Source organism: Pipistrellus hanaki (assembly GCF_964339955.1).
Source record: "Pipistrellus hanaki genome assembly, chromosome: 3".
Lineage (NCBI taxonomy): Eukaryota > Metazoa > Chordata > Mammalia > Chiroptera > Vespertilionidae > Pipistrellus > Pipistrellus hanaki.
In genome coordinates, this window is record NC_140505.1 from 148,508,401 (window position 1) to 148,532,728 (window position 24,328).

The 24,328-nt window shown below is 35.8% G+C and overlaps 1 protein-coding gene across 2 annotated transcripts; it reads left to right on the forward strand.

The window, feature by feature from the left end:
* The first annotated feature begins 2 nt into the window (after nt 1-2).
* PUS7L (pseudouridine synthase 7 like) lies at nt 3-23,855 on the forward strand. 2 transcript variants are annotated; one of them, XM_084876650.1, is made up of 9 exons: nt 3-99; nt 1,370-2,295; nt 6,483-6,642; nt 8,442-8,634; nt 13,917-14,015; nt 15,949-16,030; nt 17,860-18,140; nt 21,298-21,351; nt 22,918-23,855. In XM_084876650.1, the coding sequence occupies exons 2-9, from the start codon at nt 1,386-1,388 to the stop codon at nt 23,242-23,244; spliced, it is 2,106 nt and encodes a 701-aa protein (XP_084732776.1). In that variant the 5' UTR covers nt 3-99; nt 1,370-1,385; the 3' UTR covers nt 23,245-23,855. The 2 variants fall into 2 exon arrangements, with proteins under 2 accessions (XP_084732776.1, XP_084732775.1); XM_084876649.1 differs by having other exon boundaries at nt 23-371; nt 22,918-23,854.
* Nucleotides 23,856-24,328: the final 473 nt, after the last annotated feature.

Here is a 24,328-nt window from a genome sequence, read left to right on the forward strand (position 1 = left end):
AGCCTGCCCCTTTAAATACGCCACTGTCGGAGGCTAAATATTCTGCCTTCGGGCATGCGCACCGTGTTGCTCTGGCGGATGCCTTCACCTGTGTGGGAGGTAGACTGGAGGGGGGGGGGGGTCCAGCTCCTTGCGCGATCCCGGGCTCGTGTGTGGGGCGATGACGTGATTGGCATTGGGGCCCCTACTCTTGATCCCAGGAGGAGGCGACTTGGGCCAACATCTCGCCGTGGGGCAGGCGGGCAAGTGGGTTGCCCGCGGTGTCTGGGGTGCCTTTGGACGCGCCCGAAGGCCACGGACATGAGCTCCTCGGCTTGGTGACAGCGGGAGGAAGTAGGAATGCGCTCAGCCAGGCTTTGGCGTTTAGTGAAGTAAGAGCACGAGCGGAAAGACTCCCCCTTCCTCTGTTTCTGTCATTTTGCCGGGATCTGCCCTCCACCGCAGCTTCCCTGCTGTGTGTGTGTGTGGGACACACTGTCCTCTCCCTCTGCTCTCCGCACGCTCATCCGCAGATCTGCAGCCGCAGAGGAACACTGCGCACTGATGCTCTCAACGCCACGTGGATCCGCTCTCCTACCAGGCTGCTTGGTTGTCATTCCCTCCTCGAAGCGTTCTCCCCAAGTTGTTCCAGCTTAGAGGGTCCTCTTCCTTTTCCTGGGAAAAGACTATAGTATTTGTCTTTTCAAGGCCAGTCTTACAACTGAGCTCTTGGTTACATTGCGGCCCAGCCCCTCTAACTCTTCATCAGGTGTATCTTGCTCAGTGCCATCAGCCATCTACCTAAAACATCTTTTGGGGGGATTGTGTCATTTTCTGACCCAAACATCTCCAGGGGCCATCCTTCGACCACTCCATGGATCCTAAGACCTGGACAGGGCCTCAAGGGTCTTCCGTAGTTTGTCACTAATCCAACTGTCTTTTTCAGAACTGGACTAGAAAACGTTTTCTCCTACGGCTCTGTACTTGGCTGTTCAGTTTTCCCTAACACATAGCATATTTTGTTTTACGTTGCTTATGATGCTACCTGGCTTCGTTTCTGTTGCTTGGGCAATTCTGAGGACTTAAATGGCCACTTCTTGTATTATGCATTTACTGATTTATCATAGGCAGACTTGATCTTTCTTCCTCTTCAGTGTTACAGTTCTTATTCTGTACTCGTTTCATTCACTCAACAATCACTATCGATTGCTTGCCTACATGCGCTTGACAGTGTTCAAAATATGAGGTAATCAGTGAATAAGGCAGACAAGGTTCTTGCTCTTATGAGTTGTAAGGGATAAAGATAATTAAATCCTGTGAACATTTATTTTGGTTATCTGCAACTTTCCTTTCTGGTAATTAACTGAAGAAACTTTTATTTCTTTTGTAGGCATTGTTATTTAAGAATGGAAGAGGATACAGATTTTAGAATAAGGTTTAGTTCTTTATGTTTCATTACTGATCATGTTGGATTCCATGGCACCATAAAAAGCTCACCAAGTGACTTTGTTGTTATTGAGATTGATGAACGGGGACAGTTAGTTAATAAGGCTATTAATGAACCTACTTACAAGATGAGTAAAGTACTGCCTGAGCCAAATAATTTTGCCAAAAAAACAAAATTAGGTTTTCAAAATTTAGTCTTTGAAGAGGGAAGCAACCAGAAAGTCAATATATTGGTCCAGTGCTCTGATGATGAACAGAATCATCAGTCTGGTCCAGAAAAGGAAGATACTAGTAATGATGGAACTTCCAAAGGTGAAGAAGAAAAAGCTTATGCATTAGGCTCTTTGTTGGATGAAAAAACTAATGAACGATTGAATCAGTTTGCCTGTGATATAAAAGAGAAATGGAATTCTAAAAGTGAGCTAACTGGACCGTCTCCTGAATTCTCACTGGGCAGAATCCTTGACAAAAACCAGAGGGCTATTGTGCATAGTGCTATTCGGCAAAAGTTTCCTTTTTTAATAACTGTAGGAAAAAACAGTGAAATTGTCGTAAAGCCAAATCTTGAGTATAAAGAACTCTGTCACTTGGTATCTGAAGAAGAAGCATCTGACTTCTTTAAATACTTGGATGCAAAAAAAGAAAATTCCAAATTTACCTTTAAACCTGATACAAACAAAGACCACAGAAAAGCTGTTCACCATTTTGTCAACAAAAAGTTTGGAAATCTTGTGGAAACCAAATCTTTTCCTGAAGCTAATTACAATGCTGGTAATCCAAATACAGTGATAACGGTAAGATTTCGTGAAAAAGCACACAAGCACAGGAAAAGGTCTGTTGAATGCCAGGAAAGAAAAGTTATATACACAGGTAATTTAATAAATTATTATCTTTTTATTTGATAAGTTTAATTAAAATTATGACTGTAAAAAAAAAAAAAAAAAAAAACAGTGAAAACTGAGTAATTCACATGAATTGAATGGACTTGTCCAGAGAGATATTGAAAAAAATATATGGCCTGTTTTTAATGGGCAATAGAGACTTTCAAATTACACTAATTGTAGAAATTAACCTATTGGTGATAGTGTGGTTAACACAGACATTTATAGTTAACAGTCCCAAATATATAAGGTTGAAGCAGTTATTTTGTATTTAGTTAGTTTTATTGGAGTAAATTCTTTTTAAAATATATTTTTTATTGATTTCAGAGAGGAAAGGAGAGAGAGAGAGAAAGAGAAAGAGAGAGAGAAGGAGAAACATCAATGATGAGAATCATTGACTGGCTGCTTCTTGCATGCCCCCTACTGGGAATTGAGCCCACAACCTGGGTGTGTGCACCTGACTGGAACTGAACCTGGGGCCTCTCAGTCTGAAGCCCCCCCATTAACCCTCTGGTTCTATTTTATTCTTCGGTTTATTTTGTCCATTAGATTCATTGTTTGTTTATTTTTATTTTTAGATTGTTGATATCTATTTATTGCCATTATATTGTTCCTATTTTTAATCTTTTTCTCCTCCACTTAATGAAAAATGATATTTTTCTACTAAAAATTAGTAAGAATTGTATTGTGGTTTTTTTGTTGTTGTTTTTGTTTTTTGAAATATATTTTATTGATATTTTTTAAAGAGAGGAAGGAGAGGAATAGAGAGTTAGAAACATCCATGAGAGAGACATCAATCAGCTGCCTCCTGCACACCCCGCTTGGGGGATGTGCCTGCAACCAAAGTACATGCCCTTGACCAGAATCAAACCTGGGACCCTTCAGCCCCCACTGAGCCAAACCCATTAGGGCAGATTGTATTGTTTTATAGTTCTACAAATCTTTCTAATATCTGACTTAAAAAATGTCAGCTGTAATCTCATTTCTTTTCCCGCAATCTGGTGTAATTTTTTGTTTTGATTGAAGTAAATGAACAAAATTCAGTTCACACAGGCATGTAGTTGAAAAAAGGAGAACATTGTGTACAGATCTGAAAATATTTGATATTTTGATCTTCCTATTGCTTTGACTATTTGCCATATTTTTATTTCTTCTTCAGGCCCCACCGCTGCAGCACTTCTTTCTCAAATTCTTTTCCAAGAATCAATGCTCCCAAAGCAGGGATCATTTTTGTCATATTGGCCTTTCTTCCCAGATTATTTTATTTAAATTCTATAATTAATCATATCATGACAACAGCTGAACTATTTTGAGATTATAATCTCTACATTTTAAATGTGGGGTTTTAATTTTATTTTATTTGAGACAAGTGATAAAAACAGCTAACTTAAAATAAGAGGTTTATATTCAAATCCATTGGTCAAGATATCCTGAAAGTGTAAAAGCAAATTGTGACTTAGCACACAGAATTAACTTGTATGAGTCTCTCCTTTCCTCTACTTCTTTTATTAGTTCTTTAAGAATAACAGAAGTCATAGTACATTTAAGTTATCACTGCTGTAATAGAAAATTTGGAGAATCCAGGAAGCTGTTATGGTAGTACAAAAATTAATGACCTTAGTGATAAAAAAAAGAAAAAGATGAAAGTAGTGGACAGTGTTTGAATATTTTTATATATAAGTATTTAGGTAAAAATATATATAGAATTTTATTGTAAAAAATTAAACTGAAAATATACTACATTGCATTGCAGATTTTTAAAACTTTCACATAAGTGATATAAACTATGGGTATTTTTGTTTTTTAGAGATTATTTACATAGACATATAAAGAACATGTAGCTCTTCCCCATTCTTTTAAATACTACATGATATTCCAAAGTATGATATTACAAGCTTTGTTTAGCTATTTCATATACAGGGTGGGCAAAAGTAGGTTTGCAGTTCTGAGTACATAAAACATGGAGTTTATTATTGCACTAGGGTCCCAGTGCACGAATTCGTGCATCTTGAAAGGAACCGTGGGCCGCGAGGCTGCGGTGGGCACAGGGGGTTGGCCTCGGCCCATCCTCTGCATCCCTGCCCAGCCCCTCCTGATGTGGTCCCGAATCCCCTGTCTGCCAGCAGCCCTGTTCCCGCCACAGCTGCTACTCCCACACGCTGATGGTGCTGGCCCTGCTCGGATCCCCTGACTGTGCAGAACAATTGGGGCTGGTGCCAGCAGCAAGTGCAAATGGCAGCTGCTGCCCTGATTGCCCCTTAGGAGCAGGGGGGAGGTGGAGAAGCCCTCGGGTGATTGGGACCAGCAGCCACCACTTGTACCCTCTGACAGAGCTGGGCGATTGGGACTGGCGTTGGTCACTGGTAGCAGGTGTGAGTGGCCACTCTGGCACCGGCAGTGGTTGCAAGTGGGGCTGTAGCCGACAGCACGTGTGAGCACTGGGCAGGACCACGTCGCGTGGGAGCAAATAATTTTTAGTAACTATTAAAGGCTTGCTCCGATGACAGCCTTGGTCTGGTGCCCCCATCACCTGCTCCACCATCCTGCTGCTGATGATGCCTGCTGTGTTTTGCGCGTGCCCCCTGGTGATCAGTGCATGTCATAGTGACTGATTGGTTGTTCTAACATCTGGTCTAGTTGCATATTAGGGTTTTATATATATATAGATTATTACTTATTAATCATTATATTATTTCCCATACAATACTGTAAGCCCACTTTGCCCCCAAAGTGGGCAACTGTAATTTTAAATCAGCAGCTATGGGCCTCTCTGAAGAGTATTCTAAGAAAAATGGACATTAAACATAAACATGACCCAGCAAGTAGAAAGATGTAAAATGTAGGTATGTATCTATCTACCTGTGAACATAGATTGGTTGCGTCCCACATGTGCCCCAACCAGGGAAAGGGATGGAACCTGCTCTTGACAGGGAATCAAATCCATGACCGTTTGGTCTGTGGGCCAGTGCTATAACCCCTGAGAAATACTGCCCTGTGCTGAAATATCTTATAGGTATGTATGGTGAACTGAGGATTGCTGTATTTTGTCACTGTCAATGTTGACAAGGTAGATAGGTCAATGTATTGGGAGCCTTTTTTTGTGGGCTTGGACCTCCTTCTCATCTCCACAATCTCAACTCCCATTTACTATTTGCTAAAAGCATTGTTTTATTTACTGGTTTGCTGGACTGGAACTCCAAGTCTATGGGGTGGATAAACCATAAGGAGATACATTTTTATACATGGTATTAAGTGTCATGATACAGATAATGACAGTTTGTGGAGGCATGCAAGATTAAGCAATCATCTCCTTATAGAGTTTATTTATTGACTCAACAAGTATTTGAATACTTACTATGTGTTAAGCTGAGGATATAATCCTATATAATAAAAGGCTAATATGCAAATCAACTGAACGGTGGAATGACTGGTCATTGTGACACACACTGACCACCAGGGGTCAGACGCTCAATGCAGGAGCTGCCCCCTGGTGGTCAGTGTGATCCCACAGAGGAGCGCTGCTCAGCCACAACTGGCATGGAGGGGGCCTAAGCTGGCAATCGGACATCCCCTGAGGGCTCCCAGATAGCGAGAGGGCACAGGCCAGGCTGGGGAACCACCCTGAGTCACAAATTTCATGCACCAGGCCTCTAGTAGTTTATAAAACACACATGATCCCTGCTTTGGGAGCATTCAGAGTTGGTAACCTGGAAAAAATATGAGGGAGGACTGCTGCTGCTGTTGGATTATGAAGAATGAATAGAATTATGGCAAACAAAGTGGAAGGAACATATATTTTAGAGAGACTCAAATGTGCAAAAGTACAAAGCTGTGGAAGGCTCTAGTCCACCCAAGGATTATGTTAAATTCTCTCAATATTATAAGATATATGAATGGAAGTAGAACATGTGGGGACTGAAAAGGGAGAATGGGTCTAATATGAATTCCAAACTAAGGAATTTGAATTTTTTTTTCTGTAAACCTTTAATGAGCCAATTGGCATTTTAAAAATGACCACTGAAATCAATGACACTGATTCTGTATTTTTATTAAAAAATACTCATTATTTAAATTAATGATTTGATTCATTATATTAATCTGTTAGTGTGCTAAGAATGTACTTGATGTATGGTAGCTGCCTTTTTTGTAATCTCGGATTTTTTTTTTTTTTTCCAGCCTTTACCCTACAAAAAGAAAATATAGAAATGTTTGAAGCAATTGGTTTTTTAGCTGTCATACTTGGTGTGATTCCTTCAGATTTTAGTTATGCAGGCCTTAAAGACAAGAAAGCCATCACCTATCAAGCAATGGTTGTTAGAAAAGTGACTCCAGAGAGGTAATAAGACATTACTTGATAAGAATAACTTTTTTCTTATTGCATCAAATAAGAAAATATAGGATTAAACTCTGAATAATGCTAGGAGCATATTAATCTCATTAATGTTAATTTATTGAGTATAGGCTTACTATCAACACATTCCACATTGATAATATAATTATTTTCTATATAATTTTCTAGTAAATTTGCACTGCAAATATAGATAATTTTACCATAGAAACTTTGAGAAGTGGCTGATTTTAAATGATCAAATTATTTCTAAACCTTCTGTTCTATATTTAAATATGCATTTATATTCAGGACAATGTCTTACAAATCTTTTTCCCCCCAATTGCTATAATACTCTTATACTTTTATTGTTGTGCTTTCTTATATTTAAAATAAATCTAAATAGAAAGTAAAGCATTCAAATTTAGCCTCCTTTGAGCTCAGTTGATTACTAAAAGTATTTTTGGTAATTGTCATGTTCATTGTATATTTAGAAAATAGAAAAAATGCTATATAAAAAAGAAATTAAAAGTCCCTGATAATTCAATTACTCAGAAATAACCACCATAATATTTTTATCTGTTTCCTTCCATGCATTTTTCAGAGACTATCCTACATACACACATTGTACAAAGACTTTTTATATATGTGATAATCATAGTGTATTTGCAATTTATATTTTACTTATAAAATTAAGATTCTTTTAAGAAAATTTATGTCATGAAATATTTCAAAATTATTTCCAGTATTTAGGCTAATTTATTTAACTTTCCTCTAATTATGGATATAGAAATTTGTTTCAATATTTCACTGTAAATAATACTGTGATTAATATTATTGTACTTAAATCTGTGCCTTGTAGCTACTTTTCAAAAAGTTGATCATTGGGCCAAAATTGAACCTAATGTGAGGTAAAATTGATGTATTAATCCTTAGTCATTAGATGTTTTAAGTGTGCACTATTTGCAGGTAAATGCTTCTAACCTCTAACATGAGGGACCAAAAAAAGTATATAATTTTGTTTTTATGATCAAAAGTGCAGTATAGCCAAAACCGGTTTGGCTCAGTGGTAGAGCGTCGGTCTGCGGACTGAAAGGTCCCAGGTTCGATTCCGGTGAAGGGCATGTATCTGGGTTGCAGGCACATCCCCAGTTGGGGGTGTGCAAGAGGCAGCTGGTCGATGTTTCTCTCTCATCGACGTTTCTATCTCTCTATATCTCTCCCTTCCTCTCTGTAAAAAATCAATAAAATATATTTTTTTAAAAATAAATAAATAAAGTGCAGTATAAGTAAGAGAGAAGGACTTATATTGCACTTTTGATCATAAAAACAAAATTATATACTTTTTTTGGTCCCTCATATTAGAGGTTAGAAGCATTTACCTGCAAATGGGGAAGAATAGAAAGTTTGAGTTCAGAGCATAATTCTGGGGGAATCCTCTGGTGCTAGTGGTTTTCTTAGTAATGTTGGAGAAGAGAGACTGAGGAAAGGAACAAAATTTAAGGATAGGAAGAACAAAAGAACAGTTAAGAAATTATATCACTTGAACTAAAAAGTCAAAAAGTCTACATAGATTGAGTTGATATCATTAGGAATATATGTCACAGTTTTTACAATAACTGATTAACATAATCCTATGATAGTGGGGTTTTAGTACACATTTGTTGAATTAACATTAACTTTGGAAGATGGAAAAATTTTTGTGTTAGTGTTGTGATATAAGTGGTTACCTGGCAACTATCATTTAAAACTTATAATATTTTTTAAATGTAAGATTTAATTGAGTCCATATGATTTATCATTTATAGGTTGAAAGATATTGAAAAAGAAATTAAAAAGAAAAGAATGAATGTGTTTAATATTCGGTCTGTAGATGATTCCCTTAGACTTGGTCAGCTCAAAGGAAATCACTTTGATATTGTCATCAGAAATTTAAAAAATCAAATAAATGATTCTGCAAACCTGAGAGAGAGAATTTTGGAGGCAATAGAAAATGTTAAGGTAAGAAAACTTAATTTTAAGAGTACTATAGGAAAATTTTGACAGTTCCTCTATTTACATTGAAGTAAGAAGATAAACTTTTTTCTTTTTTACCTTTTCTTTTTATTTATGTGTATAGGTTTTTTTTTTTTATTGATGAGAGAGAGAGAGAGAGAGAGAGAGAGAGAGAGAGAGATTTATTGTTCCACTTACTTATGTATACATTGATTGCTTCTTGTATGTGCCCTGACCGGATAGCGAATGCACAACCTTTGCATATTGCGACGATGCACTGACCAACTGAGCTACCTGGGCAGGGCCTGTATAATTATTTTTTAAAATAATATTTAGGGCTATTTGGCTTATTTTAAAATTTTCTTCTTAGTACGTTTTTGTATTAAACAACAACAACAACTTTAATATAATTTAGAAAAAATTAAAATGTGTAAAGTTTCCCAGAGATGGGGGAAAAATTAAAGCTATCTGTATAAGAAGAATGTTTTTCAGCATCTGCCATATAGGATAATATTTTAGGGAAAGGGATTAATATTTTTGGAAACTTTGTTTAGTAATTCTTTTCAGAAATCTTCGGTGATTTGGAAAATAATCTTTTGGAATTATACATTTTTTTTTTCAATCTAATTTTGAATTTTGTTTCAATGTACCATATACCAAATGACATTATATACATTATATTATGTCTTACAGTAAAAAATTACTTAACATATATTTTAAATGACATTTGCCAGGAATTTAAATATATGTATACAACCATAGCCTTCAATCAGATTATCTGTACTATGGGTCAGCAAATTTTTTTTTATAAAGATCCAGTAATACATATTTTTTTACTTTGTAGTCATATGGTCTCTGTTGCAACTATTCTATTGCTATTGTGTGGAAGCAGCCATAGACAATACATAAATGATTGAACATAGCCATGTTCCAATAAAACTTTATTTACAAAAACAGATGTTGGGACAGATTTTACTTGTTGGTAGTCAGTGGTTTGCCAAGTCCTGATCTAGAACTGTAATTCTCAACCTGCAGAGCTTAAAAAATTCTCAGCAGTAAATCTCCACCCCCTAAACCAATTAAATAAGATCATTTGGGGATGTAGTTTAGGCATTAGTATTTAAAAAAAATAACTTCCTAAATGATTCTACTCTGTAGCTAATATTGAGAAAAACTAATTTAAGTTTTTGGCCATGAAGACCTTTTTGTATAATTTTTTTGCCTCCCGCCCGCCCAGGAAAATAAACAAAAAGTGGTTTTTAATAAATATTATGCCTTATAGTCAGGAAAATATCCTCCAATTAAAGATTTTAAATCCAGCACATTCACCTGTGTATGGGAGTTCTCTTAATTTATATTCTATGTGCAGTTTTGTTACTGGAGGAGCCACCTGAGTCTGAGGAGGCTCTCTCCTTCTCAGCTCTTCTCTCTCTCTCTCTCTAAGTCCTCTCTTCAGACAAGTGACAGAAAGCAGTATTGAACAAACCAAGTGAATTTATTAAGGAAACAAAGCAATTGAATTTATAAAGCATAAAGCACAAATGGGCAACTCAGCTAGTCTGAGTGCCCTGCCTGGTGAGGGTTCAAGAGTTTTATACAGGGTGTTCCCCCCAAAATGTGTACGTACTTTAACAGATGATAGCTCTAGCTCCTATTACATTTTGAAAATCAAAAGTATTTTAATAAATACGATATATATATATATATATATATATATATATATATAGTAATGTATGTATTTTTGAGGTACATCCTGTAGTTTTCCCCTTACAGGTTTCAAGGTTTCCCTGCCAGATATTTGGGCAATAGACTAGATTTCAAGGTCCCTCTTTGCATTGTTGTGGCTTTTCCCAGAATGTATGAGAACATCTGGTGATTTTATCTTGGCAAGTCCCAAGACAGCTGACTTCTTTGTTCAGTGGGTGAAATAAACCCCTCCCCCCCCCCCTCACTTTCCCCCCCTCCAGTCCTAGCAGCTATCTATTCTGCCAAACTGTTTTTTCCTTTTTTTTATTTCTGGAACTACCTAACATTCTTTTCCTACTTGAGTCACTGCTACTAAAATTATATTTCTTACAAAAAGAAGGAGGTGCTATATTGTGATTTATAAGAAATATATATTTGGTCATTCATATGACCAAAATATATTTTTTAGATATATATTTGGTCTTCATCCACAGTTTCTGGCTCACAGCTTCCCAAACCCTTGGAATTTCCTAAGTGTTGAGAGTGATAGAGTTGTCTTTTGTTGGTTAATGAGGTGACTTTTGTAAAGATCCTAAGGATGGAGGCTGGCTTCATATGGAGCCAACTTTGTGATTACAGGGTTGTAACATTTATCTATCTATCTATCTATTTATTTATTTATTTATTTATTTATTTATTTATTTATTTATTTATTTTTACAGAGAGGAAGGGAAAGGGATAGTTAGAAACATCGAGGAGAGAGAAACATCGATCAGCTGCCTCTTGTACATCCCCTACTGGGGATGTGCCTGCAACCAAGGTACATGCCCTTGACCGAAATTGAACCTGGGACCCTTCAATCTGCAGGCAAATGCTCTATCCACTAAGCCAAACCAGTCAGAGCAGGGTTGTAACTTTTAGTACCAACCCCTGAATTGGGAGGGGGTAGAGGCTGACAGTGGAATCAATTGTCAGCAGCCAATGATTTAATTAATCATTCCTCCATAAAAACTCAAAAGAACCTAAAAGAAGCATTCATTCAGAGAGCTTCTGGATTGGTGAGCTCCAGCTGAATGTGCAGGGAGACTGGTCCCCCTGGAGAGGCCACAGGAACTCTGCATCGCTTCCATCTGGCTGTTCCTGGGTCACACAATTCTGAGTTTATAATAAATTGGTGATCTGATCATTAACATTCTTCTCTGAGTCTGCAGGCCTCTCTAGAAAGTTAGTGGAACTGAGGTAGGGTTCTTGGGAACTTCTAATTTAAAACAAGCAGGTCAGAAGTACAGGTATCGGCTGGTGTCTGAAGTCCAAGGAGTATTTGTTATAACCTTCGGTTCACAGCAGGTCATCAGAAACACATGTGCAGCCTGGTTTGTAACTGACCCGGCTTCTGAAGGTGGTGGGGGTGAGACAATCTTGTACCACTGACCACTTAACCTGTAGCATCTGATGCTGTCTCTGAGTAGATAGTGTCAGGATTGAGTTGAATGGTGGGGCACCCAACTGTCAGAGAATTGCTTGTTGGTGTGGGAACTCCCTCTCCACATTGAAATTGAATGCTCAGAACCCCAAAAGAGGGGCCTGAACTCTGATAGCATTTATGGCCTGTCTCATTTGGTACTTATGGATATATAACTGCTCATTATAAAAATCCCCATTTGGAATAATCCTAGCATTAGCCAACTTTCCTTTAGTTCTCATAGTAAGGGAAGGGAATTGAGAAGCCCTGAAAATAAGAAGTCTTTGAAGTTTTATTTTAGAAGTCATGTCTCTGATTGCAATAAACCTTGTTATTTCCAACCCTAAGTAACTAGAAGAGGTAGTTAAACTTCTTCTGGCTATTCTATGACATTATCGTATGTTGTTTTTTGTTTTTTTCAAATTTGAAATAGTTAAAATGTTAACTATGAGATTAAATACAGGGAGTACTTATTTTTATCTGCAATTGATTTTCATGAATAGCCTGAGGTAAGGGTGCCTTTTGTACCATGCCAATAACAAATTGTCTTAGCGTCTTAATTGAACAGTCCTGGAGTTGGTGCTCAATAATAATTGTTGAATGAATAAACATGTACTTATTTCATAAAGTGAATGTGGAAGACTCTTTCAAGAAACCGTCTGGCCTGGTGTTTTTTTTTTATTATTTTTTTATTTTATTGAGTTTTTACAGAGAGGAAGAGAGAGAGATAGAGAGTTAGAAACATCGATGAGAATCATCAATCAGCTGCCTCTTGCATAACCCCTACTGGGGATGTGTCCCTAACCAAGGTACATGCCCTTGACTGGAATCGAACCCGGGTCTTTTCAGTCCTCAGGCCGACACTCTATCCACTGAGCCAAACCGGTTTTGGCTTGGTGTTTTCTTTCTGAGAATACAGGCAGTCTTCGGGTTACGTTGGATTCGATATACATCATTTCTTGGTTACGTCGCCATCTCCCATTTATTTATTAAAAAAAAAAAAAGTTCCATCATTTCCACTAATGTACATATGTGCTTTATGTGTTTTATTATTTATTTACCACAAGTAAAGGTCAGGAATTGTTATCTTTTATTTATTTATTTTTACTGTTTCACTTCATTACTGCTGTGTATGTGCTCCATGTAAGTGACATAGGTGCTTATATAGGTCGGTTCTGACTTATGGTGAAAAATCACATTATGTCACTCCATAGGAACAGATCTCTGATGTAACCTGAGGACCTACTGAATATTTAATCACTGACCAATGCCTTTAAATGGTTGCAGGAATAAATTACAATTTTCTATTCTTGGTGAAGTGACACCATGTCATTGTCTTGGCTCAGGCTGTCAGAAACTGAGATGACTGAAAGGTGAACTGGGTTTGAAAATAAATCTGTTTCTTATTCCAAACATGTCCAGACAGCAGAGTCTCAAATTCAGACAGAGCTCAGGGCAAAGATCAGATATAATGCTAGGTAACTAATTCGTCCCAGTTTTCCCAGAACTTGCCCCATTTTAACACCAAAAGTCCCACATCCCAGGAAACCCCTCAATAATGTTACTGAAAAGCTAACATTTTAAAAGCTTTTTTACTCAGTTTATTTTCTAACTTTTAATCTTTTATTCTTCTCCTTTTTATTCTTTAACTGTATAGCATTTCTCAGACCATTTGGTCCCCATTTGTATATTGCTGATTATAGGATTCTTTATTAAAATAAATATGAAGAGATAGATTTGATTACATAATCTGATGCAATAATTGTATTTATTTGTCTTAGTTCATTACTATAACAAAGAACCCTAAACTGGGTGATTTTTAAACAACAGAACATTATTTCTCATAGTTCTGGAGGCTGGGAGCATGAAGTTACAGTGCCAATATGGTTTTCTCATTGTTTTCTCATAACGCAGAAGGAAGAATGAGCTAGCTTTCTGGACTTTCCTTATAATGGCACTAATCCTGTTCATGAGGGCTCAATCTTCATGACCTAATTATCTCCCCAAGCCCCACCTCCACATTCCATCACATTGGGGGGTAGGATTTCAACATATGACTTTGGGGCAGGGGTCACAAGCATGCAGTCCCTTCGAACCCTACCAATATACGTTTAATCAATTGATTTCTTTCTATTCATAGCATAAAGGGTTTGTGAATTATTATGGACCACAGAGATTTGGGATGGGAAGGAAAGTTCACACAGATCAAATTGGATTGGCTTTGCTGAAGAGTGAAATGGTATGTATTCTTAAAAATATGATCTTTTCTCTTTCTGCAGTTGCACTTACTCATAAGCCGGCTTCTTGCTTTCTTAACCCAGCATATATACATACATATACACACACACACACACACACACACACACACACACACACACACATATATATATATATATATATATATATATATATATATAATATTCTATATCACTGAATATATGTTGAGCAGCTACTTTATTCTTGGCACATACTATAAGAAAGCCAACTGTATGCCATGTGCGATATTGTTTGAGACTTAAAGAATTGACCAACACTCATCAAATTCTGAGAACTGAATAAGAGATTTAGAGTAAAGTAATACCCTATAATTTGAGAAATCTGGTATCAAATTATATAAAAGATAGAAATTCACCCAAAGCTAGAGACTAAAAAGGGAACAACAGATTTGAAAAATCACCTGGTTAATTTCAAATGAAGTTATAAATGAATGTCACATATAAGAGGCAACATTTGCCCAATTATTAAAATTATATATACATTTAAAAGTGTATATTTTGTATATAATTATATATTATACACATACACATAGTTTTGCACTGAATGAAGTGCATATAATATGAAAAACCTATAAGTCTATAAAAATTATATATTTGCACAAATGCAAGATTATTCATGTGATAGTGCCATACTCATTTGTGTTATAGTATGTTTTCTTGAGTGGAAGAAATGGCACTAGTAATAGTAACAGCACTGTGAGAAGCATTGTGCGAGTGAATATTGTCTTGTATGTGGAAATATGGTTGACAGTTAATGATGCAGACCACATCTGCAAATTTGTAGTCAGTATGCTACTCAAAGACACATGCTTAGAAATAAATCACAGTTCTAGAGAGAGTGATAAAATATAGGAATGTGGCCGAGACCGGTTTGGCTCAATGGATAGAGCGTCGGTTTGGGGACTGAAGGGTCCCGGGTTCGATTCCGGTCAAGGGCATGTACCTTGGTTGCAGGCACATCTCCAGTAGGGGGTGTGCAAGAGGCAGCTGATCGATGACTCTCTCTCATCGATGTTTCTAACTCTCTATCTCTCTCCCTTCCTCTCTGTACAAAATCAATAAAATATATTTTTAAAAAAATATAGGAATGTGTAGATGTGTCTTTTTAAAATAACATTTTCATCTATTTAGGTTTTAAAAGAAAATATTAAAGTTGGCAATTTCAAAAAAGAATTGGGCAATTATTTTAAAACCAATGAATTCTGAGACTTGAGAACATGAATGCAATTAGTGGCTTGCCATTCCCTTATGCTATATTCTTCCCTATTTTTGTTGTGTATGTTGGTCAAATTTGAGTTTTATGTCATTACTTCACACTTGTGTTCATGTAATAGAGGTAAAGAATGAAAGAAGAACTGTGGGAGATATGGAAAAGCACTTTTTCTGATTCATAATATTTTAAACCTGTATATAAGCTTGCTTTGTACAGAAGTTTATTTCTAAATGTAACATTGATTATTTTTGTTGCTCTTAATCCTCACCCAAGGATATTTTTTCCATTGATTTTTTTTAGAGAGAGTGGAAGGTAGGAGGGAAGAGGGAAAGAGAGAGACTGATAAAGAGAGAAATATCAGTGTGACAAGAGACACATTGATTGGTTGCCTCCCACAAGCCCCAACTGGGGCCAGGGATTAAGCCTGCAACCAAGGTAGAAGCTTTTGAACAGAATCGAACCTCAGACACTTAGGTCTAAGGGCCATGTTTTAACCACTGAGGAGCAAAACCAGCTAGGACAACACTGATTATTTAATTTTTGGAAGTTTAAAGATAAAATTGTAGCATCAAATATCAAATAAGCATTTGTTAAATGTCTATTCTTTGAAGAGGCATGTTTTTCTTAAAGTAAGTAATTTGTCATTTTTATGTAACATGTGTTTGCTTGCTTGATTTTTAAAGGTGAAGTCTGTAAAATTATTTCTTACACCAGAAGATTTGGATGATCCTGTAAATAAAGCAAAGAAATATTTTCTTCAAACCGGTATTAAAAAGTTTCTTTACCCCATACATAGCCATGCAGATACATTATATAAATCAGAAGAGCATTCATTGCTACATAGATGTGATAAGAAATAGATTGTAATATATTGTATATATTGATCATTTTTATTACATGCCCTAGGTACTTCAATTTTGATCTGATCTTAAGGCCCTTTTGTCTGTTCTAAATCTTGCTTGCAGGGAGATCGGAGGGGAGAGATGGTATATTAGTTTTTCTTGACCTAAATTCTCTGAGGAGATAGGAGTTCCCAATTCCAAACTGATACTGATGGAAGTATATAATTCACTACAACTAGAGGAGATGGAAAAATAAACTAAATAAAAGAACATTTGTTATATCTGATGCTTTGTGCATTGGTTCTGGTCTAGTTGCCATTCAGCCCTGACTGCAGATTTTGAAAACTCTAGCTCAATAGGATGATATATATGCAGAATGCTTAATAGGAAACACTAAAGAAAACTAGTTATGAGTGAGTCAATTTGCATGAGTGTAACTCTCACCTTTAGTACTTCCCAACTGTATATGGGCTTGTGCAATGAGTTAGCCTCATTGTTTTGTTTTTTTCACCTGAAATTGAAACTAATAATGGTACTTAAAAGGCTATTATGAGATTTAAATGAAATAACAGAGCTAATGCTCTTAAAATAGTGCCTAGCACATACTAAATACTGAACAAATCTTACTTGTATTTTAGTAATAATAACAGTGACCATACCATTTTAGATTCATTCAAATATGTGATCTACATATATGTGCATACTAAATTTCACTAACATTGAAATAAATGATACTATTATAGTTTTTAAAAAATCTACTTTATTTTTAAGTATATACATATTATAAAAATATATAATTATTCATAGGAGAGAAATATTTTTATGTCACAACACAATCTATAAATAATATGGGCATTTCAAATTGTTATGAGTAATCTAAGTGATACTAAAAAAAATTCAAAGTGAGTTATTTGTTTCTATTGTAGAGTCCCAAGAAGATAATTTCCTTATGGCAATTTCAATGATATTTAAACTTTAATGTTCATTAGAAACCCGATACAGTTATTAAAACTCTGACTCCAAGGCCCTGCTGGAATCAGCATCTTTACAGTAGAGTCCCTAATTTTAAAACACATCCCACCAGCAAGACCTAATATTATGCTTGAGGAATCCAGACATCACCCTTTCTTATTCAAAAAATTTTCTGTAAATGTCCATTATAGCTCTTTTTAAAATCCTAGGCTCAGAGGTTTATTTAATGCTCTTTTATGAAGTTCTCTTAATAACTGTAAATTAGTTTATCTTCATTCTGAAGTAGGAATTACTACTGTGCTTTTTGTTATTTTTTAATATGTTTTTGTTGATTTTTAGAGAGAGAAAATGAGAGGGATAGATAGAAGCATCAATGAGAGAAAAAAATCTTCCATCTGCTCCCTCCTGCATGCCTCCTATTAGGATCAAGCCCACACCTGGGCATGTGCTCTGACTGGGAATCCAACCCTGTGGCCTCTCGGTTCATGGGTTGACACTCAACCACTGAGCTAAACTGGCTGGGCTGTTTTTTGTTGTTGTTGTTTGTTTGTTTGTTTTTAAAGCAGGGAAAGTGAATGGCTCATATGATTAATGATCTTTATTTTTAAAAAACACAGTTCTTCAAGTGTAGTTAGATTTATAGTTGGTGCTGAACATCTTCATATTCAAGTATAAAAGACAGCAGCAATTCTCTGACTCTCATTTAGAAAGCATAATAAAGGTCTTCATAATTGGCTTTAAATAAAAGTGATTGACTAACTGATTTTCTCTTTATTGCAGAGGATGCTAAAGGCACACTTTCATTGATGCCAGAATTCAAAGTTCGAGAGAGAGCACTGTTGGAGTCACTGCATCGCTTTGGCATGACCGAGGAGGGTTGTATCCAGGCCTGGTTCTCCTTTCCTCATTCTATGCGCATTTTCTACATTCATGCATATAGCAGCAAAATTTGGAACGAGGCTGTATCTTACAGACTTGCAACCTATGGATCAAGAGTGGTGGAGGGTGATTTGGTCTGTTTGGATGAAGATGGTGATGATGAGCAATTCCCCAATAATAAAGTAAGTGTCATTTCATCAGAATTTCCCAAGAATAGTTACCTTAGCAGGAACACTAATTTTCTGAAGCCCTTATTTTAGAAACAATTTAAACTTAAATATGGATTTTATTTCTTTTTAACTTATATTTGCCCATCTCCTCTTCTACTCTGCTGTCAGCTGAGACTTAATACACATCAATACATTAAAAAATAAAGTAGTCAATGGTGTGAAGTGAAAGGTACAAAGACAGTAAAACTTCCTTTGAAGAACACATTCTTTTAAAAATTACACAAATAAAGCACAAAACAGTTTTCTTAAAAATAAAAACCAAAACACTGCAGATGTAGCTGTTATCCTTGCCATGACTGTTGTGATCTCCTCCCATGCCTTCAGAAAACCAACCTCTGTTTTTTGGCCTGTGGCCTTCTAGATATTTTTCTCTGCTTTCACATAAATATCCACAGAAAAGGAGATTTTTATTCTATTAACACCAAGAAAAGAACAGATAAGGCTTAGAGGCTAAAAGCTTAAAATATGAAAGAAAAAAATATTTTTGTTATAATGGTATATAGGGCATGTAATATGTCTGTGATTCTTTTATATAAGCGCAATCTCACAACTTGTTGCTTTCTTTTTAGCAATATCTTAGAGACATTTATATTCATTTCAATCAAAGGAACCCCACTTCACAATAACATAAGGAAGAGCAGACAGGAATTTATTGGCCCTCACACCTGGAAGCCCATGATTGATCCAGGCCCAGCTGTATTCAGGGTCTTATGCAATGTCCTACCTCAGTGGTCGGCAAACTCATTAGTCAACAGAGCCAAATATCAACAATACAATGATTGAAATTTCTTTTGAGAGCCAATTTTTTTTAAACTTAAACTTCTAATGCCGCTTCTTCAAAATAGACTCATCCAGGCTGTGGTATTTTTGTGGAAGAGCCACACTCAAGGGGCCAAAAAGCCACATGTGACTTATGAGCCGCAGTTTGCCAACCACTGTCCTACCTCATCCCTTATTTTCTTCAGCTGTCAGCTGATTTTCTGTTAGATTCATTCTCAGTCTGGCTTAAACTTTATTCCTTTAATGGCAAGATGGTTATTAGCAACTCTATGCTTATTTCTCACAACTTCTCCAGAAAATGTAGACATTTTCTTCCTCAACAGTTTTAACAAAAGCCAAGAATAGTCTCAGTGGGTCAGAATGGTGTGACTTGGGTCACAATTCCCCAAACCCATAGCTGTGAATTGGAGTATATGATTCGTAAGCCTTTGTTTCTAGGGCTCCTTCCTGGAACTCTCTCATCCTCACTGTGTTTGAGATCTGGGAGGGCAGCTCCCTGGAAAACTCGCTATCAGAAAAGGGGTAGTAAAGGCTGAGCAAGTTTTATTATTTCATTAAGTGGGTGGCTTTTGAATATTTAGATAAGAAAGTAATCACTAGAAGTATAAATTACTAAGAATGGTCATTTAACTGAGACACAGTCTCTGAAGCTGTGTAGAAAGAAATCTAGCATATCTTAAATTTTATTCTAACTCATAGAATAGAAATAGAAATGTCAGTGATCCTCTTCTGATAAATAATGAAAAATTCTAGGTTTTTAACACCTTCTAGATAACCTGTCTATTTAAATATTACCTGGGCAGTACATTATTTAGTAAGTCAGCCATTTTTCATTCAGATTTGCAGAAGTTAAAGGTTACTGTGACAAGATATAGCTACGATCTCTGAAATACATATGTCTTATAGGCTTCTTTGTTCAACATAACATTAGTAAGGACTTTTGTGGTCAGAAATGTATCAGCTTTTCTTTTTGGAGTTGTAGGAGAAAAGATAACATTTTCTCCATTCTATACTGAAGTTTTCTTTTCTCAGCTACAAAAAATTGTTTATAATTTTAAGGCAAATCTTTTATGCTTTACTAGTATTAGTTAGCATTGCGGAAAGAACAGGCAGGACTTAGAGGGTCAAAATTTATTATGAAAAGGAAAAAGGCAGAATAAGATTTTTAAGACATGGTATATAGGACATGTAATATTATATATCTTTAATTTTAAAAAATGGTAGGAAACTAATCTGACTTCCTTTCTAATAGTATTACTAGCCTAACAAGTACATCTTTACTTCAAGGAATTTGGTAGATTCTCTTTTAAATTTTTTATGAGCAAGATAGAGAAATGTGAGTTGCACAATGAATTCATATTTGGGGAGCAGTCATACAGCAAGAACCTGTTTATAGATTGATATTAACTTTAAGAGAGTTCTCTTAAGGCAAAACATGGTTTTTTGTACTTGATCATGTTTGTTTGGTATTTTCATAAATTATTTAAATAACAAAATTGTCGGTATGCTTATGAATTTGTGAAAGACAAAAAGCTAGAAGTGATATAAGAGAGATCATAGCCCCATCTATTTTGGTCAGATCAGATCTGGAGTTTTATAGCCACTTCTGAGTATAACAGTTAAACAGATTATATACCTATAAATAAACAACTCAAGTGAAAAAAAATAAAAGGAGGAACTTTGTTGATAATGGTAGAGAATCAAAGGGAAAGCAAGCAGATTTAGAAGCTATCTGGCCACTATCTTATACCATGAGTGCATTAGGAAGGTGGGAATGCTGTCACTCTTTGTGGAATGATGCTGCTGCCTTTGAACTTGAGCTCTCCTTTGCAAGATAAATTAGTTATCCTGTGATGTCCTGCAGCAGCATTTCTCAAACGTAATATATCACACACCTCCTACATGTAATACCTGTATCTGTTTTGTGAAGCACATTTTGAGAAACACCACATCCCATAGAGTCTGATATTTGTTGGGGACAGAGGAGGGAGAGGTGGTTTGACAGAAGCAAATTTTTGATTCAGCATAATAAAGAACAACTTTGTAATTTGGAAAATGATTGTTGGTGACTGAGGTAATAGTAAAGAAGTGTTAAGCTGCCCGCCAAAATCTGTGTGTGCCAACTTCAATTATCAGTGGTTAAAGCAGGAAGAATCATTCTAATTTTTATGAAGTCTGCTCCTCCAGAAATAAACTGTGAAAAGGTCTTGTTTGGATATATGCATATTCAGCATAGGAGTCAAATTTTGCATAACAAATTAGGGAAACTTGAAGGCATTTGGAACATTTAAGAATCATCCATATTTTTCATCATGTTTTTTAAAAATAGGTTCACCTAGTAACTGAAGAAGAGGAATCGGCTAATGCATATGCAATACATCAGGTAAATTTGCTTAAAAAGTAGTATTACTTAGATCTAAATGTAGACATTGTCTCCAAAAGACAAAAATGTGACCAGTTCCCCTCTCCCACTTTTTTTTTTTTTTTTTTTTTTTTTACCACTTTCCAATTTAGGTATAATATATATATATTTTCACTCTCCTAAGTTTACATTTATATGAGATTTCATAAATGTATTACAGCCATATGACTACCACAAAAATCAAGATAAAGAATAGTTTCATCTCCCCTCAAAATTTCCCTGTGCACTTTGTAGTCAACCCCCATCCCTGGGCAATAACTCATCTACTTTCTATTCTTATGATTTTGCCTTTTAAAAAATGGCATATAAAAGGAATCATATAATATAATAGAGGCCCAGTGCCCGAATTTGTGCACAAAGGATTCCCTTGGCTGATTGGGGTTGTCTCACCCAGTCCTAATTGGGACTGATTGGGGCTGGCCAGCCATGGGAGGTTGACTGTGGGAGCGCTCTGACCACCAGGGGAAAGCTCCTGCACACTGGCCCCTAGTGGTCAGGATATGTCATAGCTACTGGCCAGTTGTCCAGTCATCTGGTCATCTAGTCGTAATGGTCTCTTAGGCTTTTATATATATAGATGGCCTTTTGTTCTGGCTTCTTTCAGTTAGCATAATGAATTTGAAACATTAATATTGAGTTTTTTTTACCTTATTTCTTTTTTGAGTTTTTTTTTTTTTACCTTATTTCTTTTTTGACTCCCCTGTGGTACTGTTCAAGAAAAATGCCTAGAGGTTGCCGAGACCTGTTTGGCTCAATGGATAGAGCGTCGCTTGGGGACTGAAGGGTCCCGGGTTCGATTCCGGTCAAGGGCATGTACCTTGGTTGCGGGCATATCCCCAGTAGGGGATGTGCAAGAGGCAGCTGATCGATGACTCTCTCTCATCGATGTTTCTAACTCTCTATCTCTCTCCCTTCCTCTCTGTACAAAATCAATAAAATATATTAAAAAAAAGAAAAAGAAAAAGAAAAATGCCTAGAGGTCATCAGTAAAAGAGAAAACCCCACAGAATGCAGTATCTACTCATAAGTGGCTGAGAAAATAAACATTACTTTTGCTGTCTGCTATTTGCTTTCGTGTTTTTAAATCAGTAAGAGGAATGTAAAATTATCAACTAAAATACCAGTTGAGCAGTAGAGGTTATTCTTGTGTTACAGAAAGAATATGCTTTTAAGATTGTATGACTGCACAGAGATTAAGTCTGTTGGTTAACTAAATGTACCTATATTTCTTGTTCCATCTCTTCTACCTTAGCAGTAGTTTGTCTAGTAATATCTGACTTGAATTGGTTATCTTGTTCCTTATGAATCCTTCTTGATTTTAGGTAGCTCTTTTCTTTGTCTGCTAGCATAAAAAATAATCAAAGTAGTATATAGCATTTAATAGTATGTTTTAGGCTGATGGTACGTTTATATTCTGAGACTGTTTTTTATTTTTACAGATCTAGAACCCAGTCATAAAAGTAAATTTAAAATTTGATCAGATATTTTTCTGAAGGCTATTTCATGTATCTTTTTACCCTTATGCAGGTGGTTCTTCCAGTGCTTGGATACAATGTTCAGTACCCAAAGAACAAAGTAGGGCTGTGGTACCAGGAAGTACTTAACAGAGATGGACTACAGACATGTAGGTTTAAAGTACCTACTCTGAAACTGAACGTTCCAGGATGCTATAGAAAGATTTTGAAACAACCTCGTAATCTCTCATACCAACTAATAGAAGAACATGATACTGATGTCAAAGCAGAAGGTTCTCATATTGATGGAGCGACTTTATCTCTTTTGATTTCTTTTGATCTTGACGCTTCATGTTATGCTACTGTTTGTCTGAGGGAAATAATGAAGCATGACTTTTAAAACCAGTATCATTGATATTCCATGCATATGTCATTCTTCAAAGGAAAGGGAGCTAAAATTTATTTGAGCGTCTGCCATGTGCTATGAGTTTTATAATTGTTATCTCCCTTAGTTACACAATATCCCAATAAAGTAGGAATTTGCTACTAACATTCCAGAAGACATATATGCTAGTAAGTGTCAGGGTATGAATTTAAGACTCCAAAACCTGTATTTCTTATCTATTATCTGATATTTCAGTGATCTTTATTGTGTTATAAAAGTTACAATCTTTCTGGACTATGAAGAGCATATATAATACTGCAAGATAACAGTTAAGAAAGAATGCTTTTAGAGTAATGTTTATATCCTTTAGCTTCTTGCTTAGAATATAAATGAGACCAGATTGTAATGAAAGCATGTAGCTGGAGATAAAGATAGATGAAGCATTTTGTTAACTGCTATTGTCATTCTTTCACATTTGATATTATCTATCAGAAAAATACATCGTGGAAATGTAATCCCTTTATTTATGATAGCTACTTCAGTGTAGTGAACCATTTTATGAGATAAATAATCTTCAATTAATATTGAAATAAAATTTTTATACCATTTCTTTATCTTGTCATACATTGACCTCCCCCTTTCCTCCTCCACTGATTATCTAAGCATCGATTTTAGAGTCAGGCAGATCTGGGCTGACTCCATATCTGACACTTACTAGTGACTTTGTGTGTGTTACTGATTTTTTTTTTTTTTTTTTTAAGGAGCACTTAAAGAATCAAGTTAGCACCAATCTCATCAGCAACAAATAATTGGATTATCTCTATCTTTTATGTTGCTAGAGGAAGAAAACATTTGGCCCATTAAAAAATTTAAATATTTGTTAGATTAACTTATTTCACATCATAAATCATTCCTAACCACTTTATTTAATAAATTAAATTTTGGGGGAAATAGGAATATCTGAGCAGTCTCTAATTTCTGGTAGCTTTATATAATAAAATTTCAAAAAGCATTATATATTATATATCAATAATGTGTAACATATATACTTTAAGTCGGTCAAACCATTTTGGAAATATTAGCACAAGAAAACAAAATG

Bases quoted from the DNA above. Each gene is read 5' to 3' on its own strand.
- PUS7L (XM_084876649.1), top strand. From the start codon at position 340: ATGCGCTCAGCCAGGCTTTGGCGTTTAGTGAA. The intron at 8,635-13,916 runs GTAAGAAAACTT...TTCTATTCATAG, and splicing joins AGGCAATAGAAAATGTTAAG to CATAAAGGGTTTGTGAATTA. The intron at 21,352-22,917 runs GTAAATTTGCTT...ACCCTTATGCAG, and splicing joins ATGCATATGCAATACATCAG to GTGGTTCTTCCAGTGCTTGG.